The sequence below is a fragment of the Colletotrichum karsti genome (assembly GCF_011947395.1).
Source record: "Colletotrichum karsti strain CkLH20 chromosome Unknown Scaffold26, whole genome shotgun sequence".
In the NCBI taxonomy this organism is placed as follows: Eukaryota; Fungi; Ascomycota; class Sordariomycetes; order Glomerellales; family Glomerellaceae; genus Colletotrichum; species Colletotrichum karsti.
Window position 1 is genome coordinate 532005 of NW_024065926.1, and position 23375 is coordinate 555379.

A 23375-nucleotide genomic window follows, 5' to 3' on the forward strand; every position below is an offset into this window, starting at 1 on the left:
GTTTGTAGAATACGCATGCAACTGTGTCAACGATATTGTTGATAATTCTCCGGTCAATGGGAAGCCAGTTGGTTACGAGACCGCATGGAGTCATTCTTTGGAGAAGTGAGGTTGCTAGTTGAGCAGCAAAAGGGTTGTGGACTTCGATCCCCTCCTCCTTGGTGGAACCTCGGAGAAAGGTAGGTAGCGTTTGCCTGTCGATGTTACCAACGACAAAACACGCCAGGGGATCTTGACCAGCGATGAGACTCATTGTATCGGTCTCCCTGGCCCGGCCGGCCACCTCGTGAACGCAAATGTCGGCGTGAAAGTTTCGAGATACCCTTGAGTGTGACACAGCGACTGGTGTGCCCACCACGACATGTGCCGTAGACAGAATGTGGCCAGCAAGATGTTCAACCTGTTCTTGGAAAGTTGCATCGACGGCAAGGGTTTGAATAGGGTGTTCAACCAGCATTTTCCGCAGGCCCCTCTCGGTTTCTGAGAAGTCATTGTCTTTGAGTAGGCCATCGACAATGAAAGTTTCCAAGGTCAGCTCCTGGACCTTTGTATTGTGAGCTTCGAGGGGATGAAGCGGAATGAGCTGAGCAACCCTTTGGATCTCATCAATTGCAGGCTCGGTGTCAGCTTTGACACTGCTCGTATCGATACTCGAGGTTCGCTGTGACCATTCCCGAATCACACCGCTTGCCAAGTTCTCATCCTCGTCAAGGAGACGAATGACGCGAAACTCGCAAGCTTGGGCAGACTTCTTTGCCATCTGGGTGTATCTCAGACACATGTTGTCGCATACCTCGTGGCTGGAAGCCTGCAGTAGGACCTGTGCATGGTCCTTCTTATCAGTGCCCTCTGTAGGGCATAATTTTGCCGTCGACCTTTCGTGTTGTTGTTTTTTGAAAGTGCGACGAAGTGGGTTCATTGCAGCCCAAAGTGTCATGATCATCGATATCGTCGTCTTGCCCGAACTTGGACATCCCGCGATCGGGATGAAGAAATACCGAGAGAATGCGCTGGTTTTGATGACGTTTTGCTGCTCATTGGACAGCGCCTGGACGTGACTGCGAATCCATTCTGGGAGATTCTTTGTAGAGGACAGCAATTCCTGAATGGCGGGAATCCTGGAATCAAGACGGCGCAAATTCCTCGGTCTCATCGTGCGATAATCTTTAATGGCATCAATACAGCCCTGACTGGCGTGCACTGAGCCATCTGCTGATTTGGGACCCAGTAGCTGCTGGAGCGCTTTGGCTTGCGATTGAAAAGCCTCATCGGGTGTTTTTGGTCTCAGCTTGACGTCCCGGTCAAATTTCCCGGCAAGGAGACGGCGACGAAATTCGTGAATCGGAAAATGACGCTTGTCTAAGGGGTCTGAGGGCGCCGGAAGCTGAAGGATGCCATTGTTGTGTGACGCAGGCGTCGATACGACGTAGATTTGACGGGAATCATGACACAGAGATGAGGCCGCTGAAAATCGCCTTATTTCAAACCATTCCTCCGGGTGTTCTGCGCCCTGAGAGTATGGAGGCCCGAGATATATGCTTGTTCTGACACTGCGCACGAGGCGGGCGTCATCTGCGGCGAGCTCCAGCACAATGAGGTACTGTTTGTGGGTTGCAGTGCTGCTGAGATCCAACGGGATGACGGCTGCTTTGAAAGTCCCGCTGGCTGCCTCACTGAGGCGTATTCGATGCGCATGGTCGTATGCTAGGCCATATTGGAGGTATACGACGTGTTGATCCTTCGACCAGAATTGGGGTGTCGATTTTGCCGATGCAAAACAGTCAGGCAATGGAGCAGACCTAGGGTTCTGATCGAGCACCCGGCTTCTTTGGCCTTTGGTACCAAGTGCCCCAAACGTGCCCGATGGCCGATGCTCGTTTTTGCGAGACTTTTGAAGTGATGCAATCCAAGTGGCAAGCTTATGGGCATAATCGTCTGATTTGATGGGAAAGAAGATGGTGAGTGTAATGTCGCCCGTGATGCTCTCAAACTTGGATTTCATGTCCCGCAACCGGTCATCCACCGGCCGCCAGTACTCGTGACTATTCCAACTCCGGCGATCGAGCCACGATAGCCTTCTGCATGTTAGAGTCATTATAGTCGCTGGCAATGATGGGTTCGCCATTTCGTCAAATGCCCGGTAGATGGTCTTCAACGCTCCAGAGTCCAATACGTCTTCTGTGATGCTGTTGATGTCTGGGCTAGGAATGACCACTGTGGCAAGAAGTTCGAAACCTTGCCGCAAAGTCGATAAAAGGTCCAAATAAATGAGGCAATGATCATTGACGGGAGTATACATGGATACACGCCAAAAGAAAGCTCTGTCTGGTTGATGCGGGAAGGCTTCGTCGCTGTTGAAAACCTGGGTGTTCGGTTCGCCAAGGAACTCGCCCTGGACCTTTATGATTGCGGGCAAGGTGGGTGATTCAAAATCCATCGCCCGGTTATTCGTGATGCGCTTCGTGATGGTTATGTCAATTCTCAAGCCTGTTCAAAGTACGTGCTTGGCGTCAAACTTACCTGCAGTGGCTGGGCCATCTTGAATCAGCCTCCAATGACTTGAAAAGCAGATTCAGGGTATGATGATGGAACGTGGAAGTCTGCGTGCAAAGAAATGTTCCAGCGTACACGTCGACAAGTGAGTCAACAACGCGAGATGCGCCGAGGGAGTCGAAGAACGATGGAACGCGTCGTCGGGAGAGCGAGAGCCCAGGAATGCGACCGCCAGTCTCCAGAGGATGCGTGTGAGAGGAAGCCGCGTACGAGGCCAGAATGAAACAACGATGATCGTAAAGAAGAGGAAAAAAGCTGGATTCTGGTGATATGTAGTTATTTGACTAGAAAAACTTGAATCACGTAGCTGGCGCTGCTACTGCATACAAGATGAGGTTGGACGAAGAGGCGAGACGTTGGAATAGCAGTGGAGATCTGCTCAAGCGGCAACTGGGAAAGGGAATGGATAACGCATTTGCTGATGCATCGCATGATGTGTGCCTTCCACTCCTTTAGTTTCCGACACAGAAATCTCACACGGGAAAGAGCTGTCTTTAGACAACCCAACAGAAGGTGCTCGAAACGTTCTTGGTCGAAATGATTTGGGCGCGGATCTTGCCTTTCTGTCAGGGAGTAGGAAAGAACGGGAAGCACCAACTGGCCTTTGCTCCATCGTCTGTTTTCGTATGAAGAGGCTAGATGTTGGGAATCAAGTCAAGCTTTGGATTGACAACTAAATCGAAATGGATGGCATGAAGACGTTTTGCCGGGGTGACGAACCGAAACGCTTGTGGTCTTTCAGACCCTTTCTTGCTTAAGGTCTATTCTAACTGGAATGTCTGAGTATGTCCTCGGGTATTCAGATAGCCAAGACACTTGGGAGAATGGGAAGAGACTACGTACACAGTCATCAATCGCGTGCTCAATACCTGCGAAAAGAACAACAAGAAGGCACTGAAGTAGGCTGAATCAATATCATGCAGTTGAATTCAATTAGAGGACAAAACTGGAATGACTACGCGTGATGCATCAAGCATTGTATTTACGTCCTCGACGGTAAAAGTTAAGATATGTACATGAATCTGTCGGCCACCTTTGTGTCCCGACTCATCCCCTCATTCCCCTGTGTTTGAAACTGCCGAGCAGTTTCGATTCCCCGAGCCAAACCATGATCACCAGCATAAGCTTAGATCTTGCCGAAGCCAGCGTTGGTGGAGGCAGCCTTGGCGTCGTTGGCGGTGCCGGCAGCAGCAACGTTCTTGCCGGAGAAGCTGGACAGGATGCTGGTGTCGGAGCCGGTGAGGGAGCCGGAGCTGCCGTAGGCGTTGAGCTGGCAGGCGTGGCCGAGACCGGAGGAGCAGGCGGCGTTGGTGTTGGAGTCGGGGCTGGAGAAGACCTTGCCGGCGAGACCGGTCTGCATGGCGGCCTTGACGTTCTGGAAGACGTTGCCCTCGAGGACGACCTTGGCTCCGGCGTCAGCCTCCATAGCGTGGCCGGTGTTGTCGTACTGACGATATGTTAGCGGTCTTCTTGCAGACGTTTGGGTTGTAATCAAGAGGAGTCCATAGCGGCTGCGAAGATGCATGATGCCAGACTACTACCAGCTTGTGCCAAAAGCCCAGTAGCAAAACTGGGCACTGCAGCTGCGATCCCACACCTCTTGAACATCAAACGGCAAGAACTTACGAAGTAGTTGTTGACAACGTGAGCCAGACTAAGTGAATACGTTAGATTCAGAGCGTTCGAAAGTGTAGATGAGGGATGACTTACGTGTTGCCGGCAATCTTGGGGGCGCGGCCGCTGGTGTGGTGAATGTAGTTGCCTTCAAGTCCTGGTCAGCGATGCTTGAGTGAATGCTTGTCTGCAGCAATGCTTACCCTTGACGGTGACCATGTCGTTGCTACCGGTCAGGTAGATACCCCAGTAGTGGTGGTTGTCGCAGGTGGCAGACCAGGAGGTGGAACCGTCAATCTCGTTGTTGGAGATGGTGACGCGGTTGGAGGCGCCGTTGCCGAGGACGATGTGCTGACGGCCGATGAGGGAGGTCTTGACGTGGTCGATCCAGACGAGGTCGGTGCCGTCCAGAGAGATGGCATCACCTCCCCAGACGTACTGAGGGTTCAGGTTCGTGATGTGGACCTAAAACCTGGTTAGAAATATTTCCACGAATACAAGGGGAGCGCATACTCACGTTCTGAATGATGACGTTCTTCGCAGAGTTGGTAATGCGAAGACCCTTGCCCTTGATGACACCCTTGGAGCCCTGTCCGATGAGGGACTTGTTGGAGCCAACGATGAGAGGGTTGAAGGGGGCCTTGTCGTACTTGACAGAGACCTGGTAATTGTTAGTTGATAGTCCTGAACTGTTATGCCCGAAGTAAGGGTGGTTGGCCGGGTCGACTCGGCGATGACAAGTCACCGCTTGGTCCGAAGCCCGGATCCGGTGGTACGTGCGAGGCCGTCCAGCATCCCGGCGGCCCCGGACGGTATTCCAAGATCCACCATCGGCCGATTGGGGAGAGAATGTACGGATATCGAATGAGAAAATACGTGCCTTGGGAGCGTTAGGCTGGTAGTTGGTGCACCTAGAATTTCAAGTCAGCCTATATTCTGCTTTTCACCCGGCAACATCTGCTCCTTCGATCTTTCCAAGGTCAAGCAGACTCGTGTTGATGAATCAAACATACCAGTTGTCCTTGTTAATGGCAACCTGGCAGGCAGATCCAGTGCCGTAGGGCGCGCAGCCCGTCTCGGAGGCGGTGCCCTCGGTGCCGGTGAAGTCGAAGGTCTTGGTCAGGACGATAACACGGGCCGAAGAGTCCTTGAGGTAAGAGGCAAGCTCTGCGGTAGTCGAAGGGTAGACGGGAGTGGCAGATCCACCGCCGGTAACGCCCTTGGCGAAACCCTCAGCGGCGCCCTTGACGGCGTCAGCGGCCGAGGCCAGGGGAACGATGGCAGCCAGTGCCGCGGTGAGGATGGTAGAACGCATGTTTAGAAGCTTTCGGGACGAAACAGAATTGTAGATACAAAAGAACGAATGAGGAGTCGGTAGTGAAAAAGAGAGACTGTGAAGAGCGAAAGCTGCTGGAGAAAGAAAGGATCTTCCAAGTCGATTAGAGCCGGCTGAGGTCGACGATATATGTTTGTTGGTTTCTCATCTCTGAGCTCGGTTTCGCGTGTCTTAGTCCCCCGTTCCTCTTCGCCCCCTAAACCGCCCTGCACAGAACGAAGAAACCCCCACCAACGATAGGCTTCATCTTACAACATCTCCTCTCTCGGCTCTAGCCCTCTAGGGCCAGAATCTGTAATCGGCCGAGGAGGAAGGCAACGACCACCCACACTACTTTGCGTGAATCCCATGGCGTGCGTGCCGGAGCCGACTTGTTCAAGGGATAGAGTGGTGGAGTCGGTCCACTGATTCGTGGGGTTTTGAAGTCCTCCGTAACCCCTTCATCTACCACGTCACCCCAGTTGCCCGTTGGCGCCGGGTTGTTGGTGATAGCACCGGCGGCACCATCCGAATCGAGCATCATAACAAGCTCGTCAGACCGCTGCTATAGTCTTCCATCAATGAGCATCAAAAGTGACTGATTGCACGTCTCCGCTGGTAGGGCACGTGGAGGGGGCAGAGCCGGGGCTAGAGACTGCCAGTGATGGAACCCAGGTTGCCTGAATGCTTGTCACGGGGTGCCAGAAAGCTGTCACGAACGGCACTTCACGTCTAGCGCATGCAGAATGGCCCTGTAAAGGCTCGTGGGCCCGTCTGCAATGTCTCTCATCGTAGGTATTTCCGCCACTCAACATGGGGTAAGCAGGCGAGATGCGCATGGAGGCACAGTAGCGCGCTCTACATGCCCCCGTAAGTCGTTCCGATGAAACGGTTCGAATTTCCCGTGAAGACGCATTCTCGCAATCAAAACATATTCTTCCGTGGAAGGTTCGGCATTGGACACGGGGCCTAGCCCCCAAAGAACACCGAGGGAATGAGAGAATGGGGGCTTGGAACAAACTAAGAAGCTTCTGCAACTTAGCCTCGGTCGTTCTCCGTCACATTGTGTGTCTCCCTCAATATGGATATGATCTGTTAAGCATAAACCCGCGGCTCGCGCATCACTCACATCGTTCTCCAGTCATTCTGGCCCAAGCTCCCTTGACTGGCAATTGCTTTTACGCTTCCCACGCGTTCCCGACATCTTCCCAGCTGCCAGGGTCATGGTCTGCGGATAGGGGAAAATGAGAAAGTAAAAGAGATTGCAGACTGTTTTGCTTATTTGCTTATCCGCGTGTTCCCCTGATTTGTTTTGAGTCAGGATGGCGCGGGAAGGCGACTTGCTTGAAAGGGTTAAGCGGTGTGTGGTGAGGGAACCGGCGCGAATACTTTGTGCTATTTCGCGTACGACGTCCAATCCAAGCTTCCAGGGATGTGCATGCCATGCCGGGACGCATCGCCGAGGTCGTCCCAAGGATATGCATGCCAAGAATCAAATTGAGCCTCAAAGCCCAGCCCACAAGATGCCCCCATTCAATGCCGAATCTCTCGAGTTTCCGGGAGAATGGAATGGACGAGCCACATGGAAAATTGATGTGTCTTAAAAGTGGGTGAAAGGTGGCTCCGTTCAATTCTTCAAAGGATCGCCCGAGCCGGTGAGATGGAAACTCAGTGGACCAGCCCATATTAAAGCCCAGTATTCCCGGCATCTTCCCCTTTGATCAGTGACATTGGATCTCGGCCGACTTTGCCGGCACCACGGCCAACATCGGCGGTCAGATAGGCGGATAGAAGCGAGCGTCAGCTCCAGAAATCAAGCACAGCAAGTCCGTCTGTGAGACTGCGATCGACAAGAGACCTTCCGCTGACGGAAATGCGGTTCCATGGAACACGGCTTTGTCAGAACTCGTCAAATACCACCCAAAGTTGCATTTCATATATTTATATTGCCTATCTGGCCAGAACCCCCTCACTCCGCCCTACAGACGGGCTCCTGTGGTCCAAAAGCAACGTCCCCCATAGTCTGGCCCAGCTCGTAATTCCCCAGCAGCCCAACTCATACGATTATTCTGTTAGACTTCACCAGGGACTCGAGTATTCTCAACAAATTCCCTCTCGCGCTCCAAGATGTCTCGCTCGGCCTTGGTACGACCCTCCTTGGGAAAGTAAGCGAAAATGATCGGGATGAGCGCGGCCAGTATCGTTCCAAAACCCGTGAAGGCGCCAGTGGTTGCGAAGCCCTTGACGAACCGCGGCCCGTCCGACGACGGCCAAAGCCGACTCCCATAGACCGCCGAGAGATTGCCGACGGAGTTGACCAGGGCCACGACGACTGCGCGCTTTTCCGCCGGAAGCGAAATGGTTTCCGACGTCCAGTTTAGCATCAGCGGCAGAGCGGTGTACAGACCAGCGATGTAGAAGCACAGCATGGCGTAGACGACCTTCGGGTTGGAGACCGTCACGCAGACGATTGTGCAGATGAAGCTGAGACCCATGCATCCCGTGATGTGCCATCGGCGGTCGCTGGTCTTGTCTGCGGTGTAGGATAGGACGACCAAGAACACTGCACCGACCATCCAGATCGGGATCGTCATGTACTGCGCCATGACCGACGTGTATCCCATCTGCTTGACGATGGTAGGGATGAAGTAGGAGATGGTACAAGACCCCAGGTCCATGGTGAAGAGCACCATGAAGATGTAAGTTCGGGGGTCGGCCAGAGCCGCCTTCAGCGACTGCCAGTGTGTGAGACGTTGACCATGTCTGGCCGCGGTCGTATTACGGTCGTGAATCATGCGGACCACCGCAAGTTGCCGTTCCTCCAATGAGAATCTCTTCGTTGTCTCTGGGAAGTCGAGCAAGATGAACTTCAGCCCGATCGCGAAGAAAACGGTGCAGACACCTTCGATCAGGTAGAGCCATCTCCATCCTCGGATTCCACGAACGCCCTCCATGTTACCAGTGATGGCCCCGGCCAGGAGGCCACTGACGGCGCCTGAGCAGACACTTGCGGTGTAGAAAATCGAGAACCGCTTTCCTATATTGCAATTTCGTGTTACCATGGGACATCGTGGGCGATTTATGGGTCTTGGCATCTACCGCCGGCAACGGAAAGACTCACCAATTTCTGCCTTCTTGTACCAACAAGTCATGACATATAACACGCCCGGAAAGAAACCTGCCTCGATGCACTTTCCCGAGAGCGTCAGCAACAATGTTCATCCAGGGGAATTTGGACTTGTCCTTACACCCAAGAAGAATCGAAGAGCGAGCATGCCTTCGTAATTCTTAACAACAGACATGACTGCGCAGATTGACCCCCAGATCATCATGATACCGGGCAGATACCAAGACGGCCGGGACCGTGTGAGAATCATGTTCGATGGGACTTCGCAGATGAGGTAACCGATAAAGAAGATCGAAAGCAGCATGGCATATTCTGCGCATATTAGTGACGGAACTCCGCAAAGTTGGCTTCTTCGTTCGTATGCAATGACTTACGAGAGTCGCTAAGCTTGAGGTCGGCTTCCATGCCCGCCACCTTGGCGTTGCCCTGCCCATGTTTGTGAGTGAATGTCCATGCCAGAACCCTGATTAGTCAACTTACGATATTTTGTCTGTCAATATACGCTAGAATGTACATGAACCATAACGTCGGGCCTAGGCATGTTTTGTCAGAAACGATGAATCTGTGGGTTTGAGCCAAGGACAACTAACCCATGTACATGTCCAACTTCCTCACCAAAGCCTTCTCAGCCGCGGAGTCTGGAACGTAGTTCTGCAAAGCCTGCTCCAACTCGAGTTCGTACTCCGACAGGTTCACTTTCGTCGTGTACGCCTCCGCCATATCGGCATCGGCGTTGTCAATGTCGGGAGCATCCTTCGGCTTGATGTCGGCCATGGTGGGCAAAAAGGTCGCAAACAATCTAGAAAACGAGAGTGCAGCAAACTTCAATCCGGGCAAGGCAACTCAGTTTAAGACCGAAACAGGAGCGTGGCTATTCTCATGTTATAACTATTTATCTATCCTTGTTGTTGGCGATCGTTTCGGCATTTGTTCTGCCACCGTGCCCAGTCTTCCATCACTTTTCCGCCCGTAGGATTGGCGTATGCCGCGTATCTGCAACCCCGCATTGGTTATCTCGTTGGGAGTCGCAGAGTCAAAACTCCGCGACACGGCCGGGATCCCAAGACTACGCGTTATCTCCAAGGCGAACCTATCTCTCCGCTAGAGGTTTGCTACGACGTCTGCTGTATGTTATCTACGGTCCCACAGTAGCTCAGTCACCCCCGCGTTTCCACATTCCAAAGATACGGTGCTTGATCAGCGGGGTTCTTTCATACCAGCAGACGGCCGATACTGCCCTTGGCGGCGAGCCGCGATTCGTTCAATTCAACCCGGGTATCGACAACCAGCGAGGAAGTGGGGCCGGAGCGGCGACCCGGCTGGCCTGTGCGCCGACCGGGCCGGTTCGGGTGGGATGCCAAGACCTGTCAGCAAGCCGGTCTTAATGGTTGCGCATGCAAGGGGATGCGAACTGCTGCACGGTCATGAAAGGCCTCGTGGTCTGGAAAGGCCGGAGTAGTATCTGAGTTTCATCCGGCTGAGATCTGGGCATTGCAGTCGAAACTGCCGGTTGTCAGCCGTCCGCTGTTATCTCAGGACAGGTTGATTAACCGGGCAAGGCGACTGATATGCTAAGATCCAACTGGGTAAACTTCATGTTTTCCAGATCTGGAACTGAAGGGAATGGCCTTCAATACGCTGTTCGAGGTGTAATCACCTATTGAGCACCCCGAAGTGGCCTCTTCTACTATCTTAGTCAATAGTGGTTCAAGAGGCGAGCTCAAGACCACCATAATGAGTCAGACAATCCTCATCTGGAAGTCATCAGACAATATGTGCTTGTAAAAGATTGTGTCAGAACTTCATCATATTTATATTTGTATTACCTTGCATTCAACCCATACATGAGGGTTGATACCTCCTAACAAGATTTCTCACCCTCGGACGCGTGCAACATGTACGGATAGCCATTGTGACAGTCTGCCGACTTATACTTGTTTGTCCCAACAACGTTCGTCGTTGAGGTGCAGCAAGGCAAGTGCTCCGGCGTCGGGTGGAAGGGGCCCAGTTGAGGACCGAGGCCGGCGGTCCGACAATGACGATAGCAACCCAATATTGAAGCCGAGGTGGGGCTAGCGGGTGAGGCCCCCGAAGAGAGTACCGGCCCCGCCGGCGGTGAATGGACATCCGTTCTCAATATCAGAGACTGAAAGCTGTTTCCGGTACACTCGTTTCAATCTTTGATCTCGCTATGACACGATTTTGCAAAGACTTTCAGTAACGCCGCGAAACAACTGACTTTTCAATGTCCCGGATGCGTTCTCGAGAAGTCGGAAAACGGCTATGTCTATTTAGCGGCGGTGATGCAGTTGACATCCAAGACGAAGGGGTGAGAGTTCGTGATGAAGTTCAACCACAGTACGGCATCAAGTGATGAATGATATATCCTCTCCAGTAAGTGCTGCGGTAACAGCTCACAGCAGAATGTGAAAGCTAAGCCAAATCAAGCCCATTAAGTAATCCCTCAAGTCATTCGAGATCATAGTTCCGAATTTGGTTGCGGACTGCTCATAGTCTCATACGTGTCTTTTCCGGCCTGCGATGGTGCCGGAACTGAGCAAGCTAGCTTACACCCCGTAGCTGCCTCATATGAAAGGAGATGAAACGTGTTGGAAATACACTGCGTGAGTAAGATGTGGAGATCAGTTCTCAATGATAGATCATCAAAATGTGCCCGTCTTATGCGAATACTAGCAATGGCTGTTAATTGATGCGTTCCACGGGTTCCATGGAAATTGAATGCTGGCACCAACACAGCAATACGAGTGCTTCGCATGGGCTAGGACTTAACTTTCTACTCGCCACGTGAAGCAACGGATTCTAAGTTTGGAGGAAAGAGCCAACTTATCACGGCTCGGATGAAAATGGGAGAATTTCGGTCGATGGCCAAATGCGGCAAGTCAGGCGCCCACGCGGGATGAAGTGTAGACCGCTTGACAGTGAACGTCGAAAGTCTCGACAATGTCAAGCCACCCTAGAATTTGCAGTATGTCGAGAGCTCTGGTCTCATGGACGAACCAAGCGGATGAGGGGCGCGAGCTTCCCGCTCCGATCCGAGGCATCCATGTTAGCCTTACGTTCACTCCGAATCGGCAGTTCGCACTTCAAGATTATCTGTCATGGTTCCAGTTTCCACGGAGCGTTTTTCCTAGTCGTTGATCCTCCGCCTATGAATACCCGGGTAATACCTGCCAAATATGATGCAAAAGCCTCATTACGGCGCCGCCGGACGGAGGCTCCGTGAGGGGGAGCTGGCCTAGCACCGCAGTAGTCCAGCTCATCCCATATTTCAGACCGGCCTCCCACCACCTCGAAGCCCAAACTTTGTACTCTTGATAGTTATTCGACTGACAAACAATAACCAACGGTGTCGACATGGATGTACCTGACGGGCAGCGTGCATTAGGTTTGTCAGGACGCCCTACTCCTCCGGCTCCTCACATGCGACAACCAAATAAGCTTCATGAATGCACGCCGGAGCCGATGTGCTTGTTGGGACGGCGAGAAGGCGAGTCATTCTGACGCGCGTGCGGAGTTAATGGCTGCACCAAACGAGACCACTAGGACCCGACGAGGATGAAACTTTGGGGAGGAAACTCTGTGAAGACCTGTCAGCTCGGCGATCCCTTAAAGCTACAACATCAGCCCATTTGAATGTACGTATCTTTTATCATTCATAGGCAATATATCACCCGTTGAAGCAATGAACCGACTCAGGGTGTGAGCAATGCTTTTCTTCTAAGAGACCATTTGCCTCATCAAGTCCCCAATGCATGTCCACGACTATGTTCGGGAACCTCAGCGGTGTCGGCGACTTCCCATCGGACTACACTGACGAAGGTCTACCGATTCAAAATCGGAAAGTGACCATCATAGCGGTTATCGCCTCGTTTTTGGTGCGCGTCCTTTAACGTTGGCTGGGTGTCTTGTTACTCATCGCTTACAGGCTCTGTCTTGGTTCTGTGTCGGTCTAAGGATATATACCAGAGTCTGGGTCACACGCACGTCTGGATGGGACGACTTTGTGGTTGTGCTTGCATTGGTAACATCTCACTTGCACCATACAGCTGGGCGATGAAGACTGACGGCATAAACCAAAGATTTCTGGCTCGGTGAGCGCGATAGGGCTTTCCCTCTGTAAGTGTGACCCTCTTTCTAGACCTTTTGCATTAACGGAAACGAGCTATTTGATTTTAACATGATACCAGCGATAAATCACGGCCTGGGCCACCCTCTAAAAGAGGTTCCCGACAGGGACAGAGAGATGTTTTTCATGGTCAGATTCGCAACCTCAGAACTATTAACAAAGAACGCAACTAGCTCACCTCGAACGCAGCTTTTCTACATCTCCAACGCATCGTTTTCCATGTCGAACGCCCTAGTCAAATTATCCGTCCTTCTACAATACCTTAGACTGTTCAAAGACCGTATGCCTGGTCTGAGGCTAATATCCTTGTGTTTAATTCTTATCGTTTCGGTATGGGGCTTCGTCTTTTCCTTCATGGCCTGGTTCCCCTGCTACCCTGTATACCAATTCTTCCGCCTGGGAACCGAATCCGATTGCTACGGCTACGGCTCGACCAACCCCATAGAGGTTTACAACGTCGTGGTGGCATCCAATGCAACAAATATGGCGCTCGACTTCTTGATTCTTCTACTTCCTATTCCGTTGTTGTTCAGCAGCGACACCATACGTCGCACAAAGCTCGGCCTTTTTGGACTGCTATTCCTCGGAGTACTGTACGAAACCCGTACCTCACAACGTTCATGTCCGGCATGCTGTTTTCAATGGCTAACCATTAATCTCTAGAATTAACGCAATTGCCGCAGCACGCATAGTTGCCAACAAAGCGACGTCGAACCAAAAGCCAGACCCCACAAGAGTATTCCCGATCATCATCCTGCTCGGCGAAACCGAAAACCGACTGTCCCTCGTTCTCGCATCGATACCAGTGTTTTGGCCGGTGGTTACTAAGACGTGGAACAATTTCATCTTCGTCACACACGAAGTGAAGGTCGAGAGCACTCACAACCTTCCAAGCATGATGGAACTGGGTAGAATTAGTCTGAGGGATCATCAGACTGGGACAGCAACCATGACCGCGACGAACGAAGACGAGGCGACAGAAACTGGATTGCGGCATCCAGGACGGTTGCTGGAAGTCGATCGATACGTCAGGCAGCTGATCAGTCCGTTTGCTGAGGGCAACCCTGCCAAGAAAGAACCCACTGTTAGAGAGAGAGAGGAAGTTCAGCGCGGCTTCAACGAAGAGTTAGAGGGGCACAGCTTGCATTTCGAGACAGTTCCGGATATTGCTCAACCAGAGGGATCGCCGCCGAGAGTAGAGTCGCGTGGTTCAGAAGCACGGGCAGCAGGATAGATCGCGGAATTCAAGATATAGTATTCCTAATTACTGGGCAGAATCTTTGATCTGAAACCTAACTCAGAGCCCCTATTTCCAAGAAGAGGTCTGCAACTTCAACCACGGCAGCAAAACATCCAAAAGCCCCTGTAAGTTCTCGGGGAACAACGCATGAGATGCGTCGTCGACGAAAACCATCGTAGAACGGTTGCCAGCCAGATTAGTGGTGTAGTTCCACTGATCCTCCTTCCTCCAAGGATCAAGAGTTGCAATGACGTCCAGAATCTGGGTGGTGTTTGCCCCGAGTGTATCCACCCCGGTGCCGGATACAGCACCGACGGCCTCCGGGTACCATCCCGTCAACCAGACCGAGGCATTGTGACCAGGGGCAAAGTAGCCCAGCTCTAAGGCGGCCAGTCTATCCTCAACCGAGTTGGTGTAGTTACTGGCAATGGTCGCCGTGGCGCTGATGGTGGCGTTGGGGTTAAGACCAGTACTGATGCATGCAAGCACTATCGAAGGTACTTTCTCCGGGTAGGTTGCGGCCATGTACTTGGTGACGCGTTGGCCAGCGGCATGGCCAAGGACAACTGCCTTTCCATTGCCAAACGTGTCGATAACTGAGAGGACGTCGGCACCCAGTTCACCCCAAGTGGTGTCCACGGGACCAGTTGACTCGCCCATCCCACGGGGTTGAGGTCGAAGGACGCGATATCCAGCTCCGGCGAGGGCGGTGGAAAACTCATGGAAGTCTTCGATACTATCGCGAGCGAAAGAGGGCCAGACAAGTAGTGCTGGGCCGTTTCCCTCGACCAAGACCTGGATCGTGTTGTTAGACGCTCCGGTTAGGTATTTGGTGGTGTATGAAGACGAGGCCATGCCCACCAGAGTGGCAACGGCCAGGGAAACGATTGGTCTGACGTGCATCGTGGAGTAATAATAGTATATCAATGGTTTCAACGAGTGACAAAGAACGAGCGTTCAGAAATAAGACAAACTTTGGGTCAAACGACTCAAGCGAAGACTGGAATCTTTGGCTATCTGATTGTCATGGCTTCTTGCGCAGTAACTTATATGTACAGTAGTAAAAGTCAACAACTCCTTTTCTAATGGAGTCAAATCAACTGTTTAATCTCTTTGAAGCCTCGAAACAAGATCTACTTGGTGTCTGCATGACGAATTAGAGCCGCCGAACGGAGCATACGATGGGATAAGGTTTAAACAGTTCTTGGCACCTTTCCGCAGTGGCGGTACTCCCGAACGCTGCTCGGCATTTGCGAGGAACCGTGGGGTTCTCGAACGATTGGAGAAGTTCCCTCAGATGTGCCCAAACTTTCCAATATGCCTCGTGCAGTATGTTCAAGCTTCTTCGATCTTGACGAAGCGGCTTGCAATACGAAGGGTCTGTTCAGAACGTCAACATCGCAGAGAATGGCTTTCATGACGGCAGCTGCAAGTTAATACCGTCAAGATAGGCTCACATGCCACGGCCCCTCAAAACCTCACAGCAAACACAAGCGTATCAACTACTCCCGAGAAATCCTCCTTAGCTGAAAGGGGCTTTTCGTTTGCCCCTCCCCCACCTGCCCGTGTGCAATAAACTTAGTTCACCATTGCATTCATGAAGACGGGCGCCCACAGTCCCACGCGGGCGGCCGAGCAGAATTCTACGGGACGGAGTTCTCGGCCAAGAATATGTGCGTAAACTCCACAAATTAAGCATACGCAGCGTTGAGAGGCACGCGAGTCATCCCATTGATACAAGGAAGACCCGTGAAGCAGTATGCCATGTGTCTGCAATGACCACATCCGCTGTGCCAGGAGCGTCGCCCAAAACCAATTCTTTCGGCGACGACTTACCATATGCAAGTGCCGAGCGTCTCAGTGTTCAAGCTTTGGGTTGACACATATCGCAGCGTATCATGTGAACATGATCAGGATTTGTGACCCGATGAGGTGAAGTACTAGTCCTTCGTAGACATTCCATATGATTTATCGTGAGGTCCATGTTCTTCCGATCTTCTAGTCACCATTCCATTGTTCACCACTTGACTCGGTTGTTTGACTAATACCAAGGTGGTTCGAACTTGCCATTGCATTTATTACGACTCATCCATGGGTCCAATAAACAACCGGCAAATAGGTCGTGATTAGTGAACTGAGTTTTCAGGATAACACTACACGAATATTTTTTGCTCGCCCCATTAAAAAAGGCTGAGCCACTCGCCGATGCTGATGTGAGAAGTCTCTCGGAGCCTTTTCCATTGCGACTGTTATTGCTTATGGGCCTATCAAGATACCTTGCTAGTAGTTATCTGGGCTGTTTGACGATAGTGAAACGCTGTAAAACGATAAGTCGTATGATGAATATGTGTAATGAAAAACAAAGGTCCGGGGAGAGTGATTCAATGAGGGCCAGCGAATAGGCATTACTTCGGTTTATATGTCATGTTTGATCTCTAATGGTAATAGCCCAAGCTCCTCCACACACACTTCATCGATCAGACTCGGGTGTTGAATGATCAGACTCGGATTCGAGGCGTGAGTCATGAACGCCCATCAAAGGTGACTAAAATGACTGCATTCCAAAATGGGTATTTAAACTCATCAAGCACTCCTCATGATATTCGGCTTTCGCGCCTCAGTGAGGCGAATTCTATGAGATGCTTGCCTCAGACCTTCTTCATCTTGAACCCACCCGCCTGGAAATATCGCGCTGATGCAAAAACGCCTGCCGACGCAAATATTGACAAGCCACAAAATAGTTGCAGTCCGAGATAGTCGCCCCCGCGTGCGTCAACTATCGCACTGGCAATTGGGCTGCCGGTGAGAGCACCAAAGGACTGGAAAGCGAAGGCGGTCCCCGTGCGAGCACCGATCTCTCTTATGTCGGAGATTTGTGCGATGAGTGTTGGTCCGATGGATGTCAGGCCCGATGAGCAGAACCCAAAGGCTGCTGTGAATACCAGGATGCCGGCGTCGTTCTTGATGGGGACCCAAAGGGCTAGGCAGGCAATTCCGGTGAGTGTGGCGATTAATATCATGATGTTATATCGGCCGATCCTGTCTGCCAGGAGACCTGGCACAATTCGTCCGACGATCCTGTGTCCACGCGGTTAGTAGGTTGCTGAAACTGGGGGGGAGGGGGTGCTAATCGCTTACCCGACGGCATGCATAATTGGTAACAGGTAAATGACTAGGTCCTCATCCATCCCTTGGGCCCTGGCTTGAAGAATGACGAAATTGTACGGAACAAAAAGACCTAGAAAGACCAAGAAAAGGCCAAATACAGTTGACATCATGGTTGGCTCACGGATGCCCTTGAAGTATGTCTTCATATCTACCGGCTTCTTCTCCGGCTTGAGGCGGGATCTGATCGTGAAGTTGGCAATCGTGAGCAGAAACAGAAACATGAAGCCAACAGTGCGGATAGCCCACGGGAACCCGACTCGGTCGATCATCTTGGGGATCATAATAGGCAGAATAATGCCGCCGAATGATGAGCCGGACATCATCATACCAAAGGCAGTGCCACGGCGCCGGTGGAACCAGGTAACGAGACATGACATTGCGGCACTGGTCACAGCGCTGGCCCCGATCGGGCAAACGATGCCTTGAGCTAGGAAGAAGTGATAATATTTAGTGCCCAAGGATACCATCATCATGCCGAATACGTAGGTAATGGTTCCGCCGAACAGAATCCATCTGGGGCCGTATTTATCGAACGCGAATCCCCACTGATCTTACAGTTAGCTTGCATGTCAACAAAGCCGGTGAAGAGAGGAAAACGTACGACTATGGGCAAAAAGTTCATCGTCCATTGCATGAAGCTGGTGATCCATGACACTGTAGATGACGAGTACTGGCGGAGCGCATGGTTGACGTAGTAACTAGTCAGAATCAGTAACTTGAAGACCAAACCGACTTTGAACTGAAGAAGGAATGCGTACGTTTGGAAAACGCCAATGCTATTACCGAGACCGTAGGTGCACACGAGAACACACCAGGACCCGAACAGTACCGTCCAGGCCTCTCTGCCTCCCTCGGGAAAGTCGTCTGCCACGGCATCGGTCTCCGGAATTGTAGTTACGCCTTGTTCGATCTCGACGGGCTCGGGGTGGCGTTCGGGCCCCACCTCCGGGCTCGGGCCGGAGGCGGCGGTGTCGCGTGAGCCGTCAGCCTGTCCACCCGTCCCAGTTCTTGGCGGTGGCATCGTCGCTTTCCCCATCATTCACAGCGCGGAGCTTCGGGAGAGTATCGGGACATCTCAGAGGCCGGAGAGATGCAGTCTTTCAGATTTGTTTTCGGCGGAAGAGCCTTAAGTACCCCGGATAGAATCTGGAGAAGTTGGGGTGAGAGTGGGGGCTCGCGGGGAGTTGCCTTTTGCGTGCTTTCTATTACCTAAATGTGGATTGCAGGATGAACGAATTTCCACCATTTGTAACCGATATTACGACATCCTCGGATCGCGCAACAATGAGCCGAAAGACTTTCGGCCGGACAACGCCTCCGGCCCGGGCATGGTATCCGAGCTCCGGCCCCAAGAGATCTGCCAATGAGGAAAATGATTTGATATTGAGTTGACGAGGATCTGTTGATAACTTTCCTCAATACTCTCTCTTGATTCGATCATTAGCTGCAGCAAACGGCCCGAATGCCTTCACATAACATTCCTGCTGAGAGAGAGCGTGTACTACCTTGTCGCCTTCCGCACCTCTCGGACGACTAGAGCCAGCCTCTCGATCCCTTCGACAATTTCCTCTTCTTCATGCCACGCCCAGCAAAGTCGGGCGCCGCTGTAATACGATGCCCTGCCTCTGGCCTCGCTCAGGGGATCGTCGGGGACGCCAAATATCTGACCAGGGCCGATCTTCAAGTTCAGCTCCTCAAAGGCAACGCGGGAAACTTCTGAAGTGAAGTCTGCGCCGCTATCTCCAAAGCTTATGTAGAGGAAGAAGCCGCCGGCAACGCCGCTCTCCTGGATGCTTCGTTCCGCAACAATCTCAACACCCAATGGGTACAGAACGCGTCGAATTGCGTTGACCATTGCGTAATACCGTTTCTGGTAAGTAGGAATCAAAACGTCGTTTATGTGTCTGGTCAAAGCACCATCTTGTAAGACCTTCTCGACAAACAGAGATGAGAAGTGCGCCTGGCCGCCTCCGGAGGCCGTGGCACCACTGCTATGGGTTAGCTAGAACACCGTGACGAAGCAGAAAGGTTGTCACGTACACAGTCCGGATCGTTGTCGTGAATGTAGTGGTCGCTTCAACCCAGCCAAGCCTCATACCGGGAGCAATGATCTTCGAGAACGATCCATTGCTGACGGCGTTCCCGAAGGCCGAGGTGCCTTCCAGTTCTCGATCAACGTCTACTAGTCGAGGAGGAGGTTTGCTTAAGTTTTCGAAGGACCCGCCCTCGTTTGCAGGCCAACGAAGCACGTCATACACATCATCTGATATGAGCAGCGCGTCGTGCTTCCGAGCCAGCTGCACCAATCGCTTCCTGCTTTCCCAACTCATGGTTTTGCCACTAGGATTCGAGAACGTGGGGATGAGATAGACCACATGTCTATAAACCTTAGGGTAGCCTAATTGAGTCGACTTGCCCGGTGGAGATGTCTTGCCGGGCCAAGAATCATCGACATCCCTAAGGGCTTCAGCCAGAAAGTCCAAGTCAACACCGTCTTCTCCCTCCGGAGCGCCTCGAATGCGTCCCACTAAGCCTGCGTCTCTGAAGATAGGACACGCCAGGAAGTAGGTCGGCTCAACCATCCAAACTGTGCGCGTATATATCGGGTCTGTGAATTTTTGCAGAATTGTTGCCAGTCCGTTGGACGCGCCATTTGTCTCGCCGATTCGTGAGCCTGGGATTGTTCCAGCTGTCGGCGCATAGAAGTCATTCAACCATTTGCCGATAAGGTCGCGTAGGGGGGCCCTTCCCAGCCCAGCTCCATATCTCAAAAGTTCCTTCGCTGTCTCTTCATGACTGAAAAGCGATGATGAGGCAGCTTCAAGGTCTTTGACAGGATGCAGACGAGGAGTGGGCCATCCTCCCTGGAGGTTGATGAACGAGCTCGGTTCAGAAGTTGTAACTCTCATGGTGAGGAGGGGGGCGGTGGATGCGGGACGAGAGATTGTGGCATCGCCGCTGGGATCGATCTATGTTAAATGGAAAAGGAGATGGCGTTTTTTATCGGCCGCCTGGGATTCGTCGACTTGGATGACGAACAGCGGGGCCAGATATGCGAAATACCGACTTTGAAAGCTGATAGCACACCGCGAGTCTGGCAATCCCGAGATGCTATTAAATCATCCGCGCTGTAATGATTATTTGCTCACTTGTGCGCAATCTAAGGGATGTCATTATCAGAACACTAATAAGTCAGATTTCTTCAAAGCCTTTCTCGCCGGAATGAGTGAATGAGAAGCAACGGAGCCGAGTCCCTGGTCGCGGAGATGTGGATCCAGGTGGATTCCACGCCGCCGGCAACCCGGCTCCATTTCCGGTTCCCATCCGCCGATCTCGGACCTTTGTAACTTTCCCCAAAACAACGCCTGACGCGGTGGTCATAACGCGATTGGGATTGCGTCTGGGACATTTTGATATCTCGTGTTAAGAACGTCTAAAAAGAGTTGTCTCTGCTCTTCTTCGCAATGTCCAAACTTCCGCCCGCCTCTGGGCATTTTGTCGTCCTCGGCGCCGGCGTCATCGGCCTCTCCACGGCGATCACCCTCCGAAGCAAATTTCCCTCGGCGCAAATCACCATTGTCGCCGAGTACTTTCCCGGCGACTACCACATCGATTATTGTTCCCCATGGGCGGGCGCCAATTGGTGTTCGTCCGCGAATGACAATGGTCTTCTCGAAAGTTTTGACCGAGTCACATTCCAACGCTTCCAGGAGATCGCCAAGAATGTCCCCGAGGCCGGCATCAAGAGCTCTCCCTTACGGATGATATTTGATCAGAAGATCGAGGATGCCGGAATTCTCAGCTCAGGTACAGGAAAGCTGTGGTATGACGATCTAGTGGGCGGGGCTGTGCCATTGAAAAGGGACGAGTTGCCGGAGATTGCTGTGTTCGGATTGGACCTGCCTTCAACATTTGTTATCAACTCTCAGATTTATCTCCAATGGTCAGTTTCCCCTATTCGGCCAGACTAAGCATTTCGATTTACTAAGGATGCGTAGGCTCTTGGAACAGTGCAGGCAGGGGAAGGTAACTTTACTTCGTCGCCGGATCAAGCACATCAAGGAGGGCCGTATCTCGCCCGATGTCAAGGCCATCTTCAACTGCACCGGCTTGGGATCGTATCATCTTGGCGGAGTGGAAGACAAAGCTATGTACCCGACCCGTGGGCAGACAGTGCTCGTCGAGCAGCCCATCCAGCCCCTCAAGCGAATGTACTTCAGATCCCCTCGCCGGGTTGACAACGACACTACATACGTCTTCCAAAGGCCCCTTGCCGGGGGTATCGTCCTTGGAGGCTGTCGTCAAGATGGCAACTGGGACAAGAACGTGGATCCCGAGTTGGCGAAAACCATCATGGAGAGATGCTGTGCTTTGGCACCTGAACTCGGCCGCCCAGAAGACTTGAAGGTTATCAAACACGGCGTTGGTTTGAGACCTGGTAGGAAGGGCGGGCCGAGGATTGAGGTTGATCAGAGTCAAAGTGGGTTGGTTGTGCACAACTACGGCGCTTCTGGGGCAGGATACCAAGCATCTTGGTAAGCATCTTCAGAGACGTTTGGGAATTACACTGATCAACTCGTCCAGGGGCATGGCGGCACACGCCGTTAAGCTTGCCCAGGAACAGCTGGATGCTAGCGGTCCCACGGTAGCTAAGCTTTGAGTCTTTGACTAAAGCAATTTCGGACTATGCCTAATCTGCTTGGTTGGAACGACGTTGTCACAAGCCGTCCTCGATGCATACTGGCCAACACGACTGTTGTCGGAAATTGAGATACGCCAAACAGCCATGGATAGGTATGATGTAGCGAGACTTTCTTTCTGCTAAGCCAAAGAGGTGGTTACTGATGAAGAAACAAGTGGTGAAAGAGATCCAGACTGAATTCTATGTAGATGGAGACACCTTTTCGCCTCGAACGAGAATAGCAAGAGAGGAGCCTTCTCTTACCCGAAACTCCTGTTGACCAACAACCTGTAAGATCGCACCAATCGCATAGGAGTGTACTGTCAACGAGATGAACTGGTTAGGATCAGTTGAGAAAATCTCATCCAAAACCCGTTGCTTTCTGGCAACGTGACTCTTGGTGTTCTCGAACTGATCTGCCTTCCAAAGTTGATCTTCCTCCGTAAAGCCCGGTTCGACGATGTACTCTGGGTAGGCCCCTTCAATCCACGTCTTTGAGCTTCTTTTGTCGCATGTATGGTCAGTCATGCGCTCCCGTAGCCCCTCCTTGATGACCGGCCTGAATGTCCCGCCCTTCTCTTCCACGAGACTGCCAAAAACCAGCTTACTGGTTTCCAGGCATCGGCGAAGAGGACTCGTGTAGAACGATTGCGGGAAGGGAACTCCTTCGGCCGCCGTGGCAGCTTTCCAAAAGGCGCTTAGATCTCTCGCCTGGCGAACACCATCGTCTACAAGCTCTGCATCCAGCCAAGTGACGGTACCATAGCCGTCAAGGTGAGAACAGTACCGCTAAAAGATGTTAGGACCTTGGCTCCTCGGAATTCATCTGATGATGCAACTCACATTCCACTCATCCGATCCAACCTTGGCAGCCTGAACGTTGTGGTATCCGATACCATGTCTCGTCAGATACAAGACTTTATAGGCAACCCCATCAGGACTCTGCTCATTCAACCGGTTGACATCCGCGGCAAGACGATCCCACGGCTTCGCATCCCGCCTTTCCAGGTTCCGATCAGTGACTCCGAAGGGCCGATCCAACAGGCCAAGCCCTGCCTGTGTCGTTGCTTTGCCTCCGGGACTGGATTTGGCAACCTCGTGGTAGTTGATGAAATGTTCAGGTAGGATGGTGAACTCAAAGTGATCGACAGTGCTGGTCGGTGCGGCCATTTTAAGTCGCTGTGGAGAGTGTGGGGATGAGTCTATGAGAAGAAGAAGAAGTAGCGTGTTGTTGCGGCCAGCTAACTGACAGGGGTGGTCTGTGTTATAGTAAGTTAGGCTGCCACAATGACAACGGTACGTGCGGCTCCGCGGGTCGAATAGATTTGTATCTCAAAGGTCTTGCTTGGTGATCAGTCAAGTCCTAAACAAGGTCGTAGAGTCCTTCGTTCAACTGAGAGAAGGCTGGAAGTGATTGAGGATTAATCACAAGTTGATTGCTGAAGAGCTATAGAAGTCTGATCTCGAGCGGACTCGAGTCCATCCTACATATAAGTCCCGTTCCTTTGTCCAACCTATCGTTGTGTTCTT

At 52.1% G+C, this 23375-nt stretch overlaps 8 protein-coding genes across 8 annotated transcripts; 2 read left to right on the forward strand and 6 right to left on the reverse strand.

The window, feature by feature from the left end:
* Positions 1–3679: 3679 nt before the first annotated feature.
* On the reverse strand, positions 3680–5482 carry CkaCkLH20_08089 (pectin lyase 2; the record flags this gene model as incomplete). Its single annotated transcript, XM_038890804.1, has 7 exons — positions 3680–4000; positions 4180–4207; positions 4264–4315; positions 4371–4632; positions 4685–4828; positions 4913–5078; positions 5181–5482. The coding sequence occupies 7 exons, from the start codon at positions 5480–5482 to the stop codon at positions 3680–3682; spliced, it is 1275 nt and encodes a 424-aa protein (XP_038743987.1).
* Positions 5483–7554: 2072 nt separating this feature from the next.
* CkaCkLH20_08090 (vitamin H transporter) lies at positions 7555–9383 on the reverse strand (the record flags this gene model as incomplete). Its single annotated transcript, XM_038890805.1, has 6 exons — positions 7555–8519; positions 8604–8673; positions 8731–8921; positions 8984–9035; positions 9090–9142; positions 9200–9383. 6 exons carry the CDS (start codon positions 9381–9383, stop codon positions 7555–7557), a joined length of 1515 nt encoding a protein of 504 aa, XP_038743988.1.
* Positions 9384–13110: 3727 nt separating this feature from the next.
* Positions 13111–13990, forward strand: CkaCkLH20_08091 (uncharacterized protein; the record flags this gene model as incomplete). Its single annotated transcript, XM_038890806.1, has 2 exons — positions 13111–13349; positions 13420–13990. The coding sequence occupies 2 exons, from the start codon at positions 13111–13113 to the stop codon at positions 13988–13990; spliced, it is 810 nt and encodes a 269-aa protein (XP_038743989.1).
* Positions 13991–14062: 72 nt separating this feature from the next.
* Positions 14063–14899, reverse strand: CkaCkLH20_08092 (alpha beta hydrolase fold protein; the record flags this gene model as incomplete). The annotated part of the gene is made up of 1 exon (XM_038890807.1): positions 14063–14899. One exon carries the CDS (start codon positions 14897–14899, stop codon positions 14063–14065), a length of 837 nt encoding a protein of 278 aa, XP_038743990.1.
* Positions 14900–16644: 1745 nt separating this feature from the next.
* On the reverse strand, positions 16645–18203 carry CkaCkLH20_08093 (uncharacterized protein; the record flags this gene model as incomplete). Its single annotated transcript, XM_038890808.1, has 4 exons — positions 16645–17074; positions 17135–17709; positions 17766–17862; positions 17923–18203. The coding sequence occupies 4 exons, from the start codon at positions 18201–18203 to the stop codon at positions 16645–16647; spliced, it is 1383 nt and encodes a 460-aa protein (XP_038743991.1).
* Positions 18204–18665: 462 nt separating this feature from the next.
* CkaCkLH20_08094 (aminotransferase) lies at positions 18666–19494 on the reverse strand (the record flags this gene model as incomplete). Its single annotated transcript, XM_038890809.1, has 2 exons — positions 18666–19152; positions 19205–19494. 2 exons carry the CDS (start codon positions 19492–19494, stop codon positions 18666–18668), a joined length of 777 nt encoding a protein of 258 aa, XP_038743992.1.
* Positions 19495–20628: 1134 nt separating this feature from the next.
* CkaCkLH20_08095 (d-amino acid) lies at positions 20629–21824 on the forward strand (the record flags this gene model as incomplete). The annotated part of the gene is made up of 3 exons (XM_038890810.1): positions 20629–21107; positions 21163–21699; positions 21749–21824. The coding sequence occupies 3 exons, from the start codon at positions 20629–20631 to the stop codon at positions 21822–21824; spliced, it is 1092 nt and encodes a 363-aa protein (XP_038743993.1).
* A 222-nt stretch (positions 21825–22046) lies between these two features.
* CkaCkLH20_08096 (phosphoglycerate mutase) lies at positions 22047–23015 on the reverse strand (the record flags this gene model as incomplete). Its single annotated transcript, XM_038890811.1, has 2 exons — positions 22047–22634; positions 22689–23015. The coding sequence occupies 2 exons, from the start codon at positions 23013–23015 to the stop codon at positions 22047–22049; spliced, it is 915 nt and encodes a 304-aa protein (XP_038743994.1).
* Between the last annotated feature and the right edge of the window lie 360 nt (positions 23016–23375).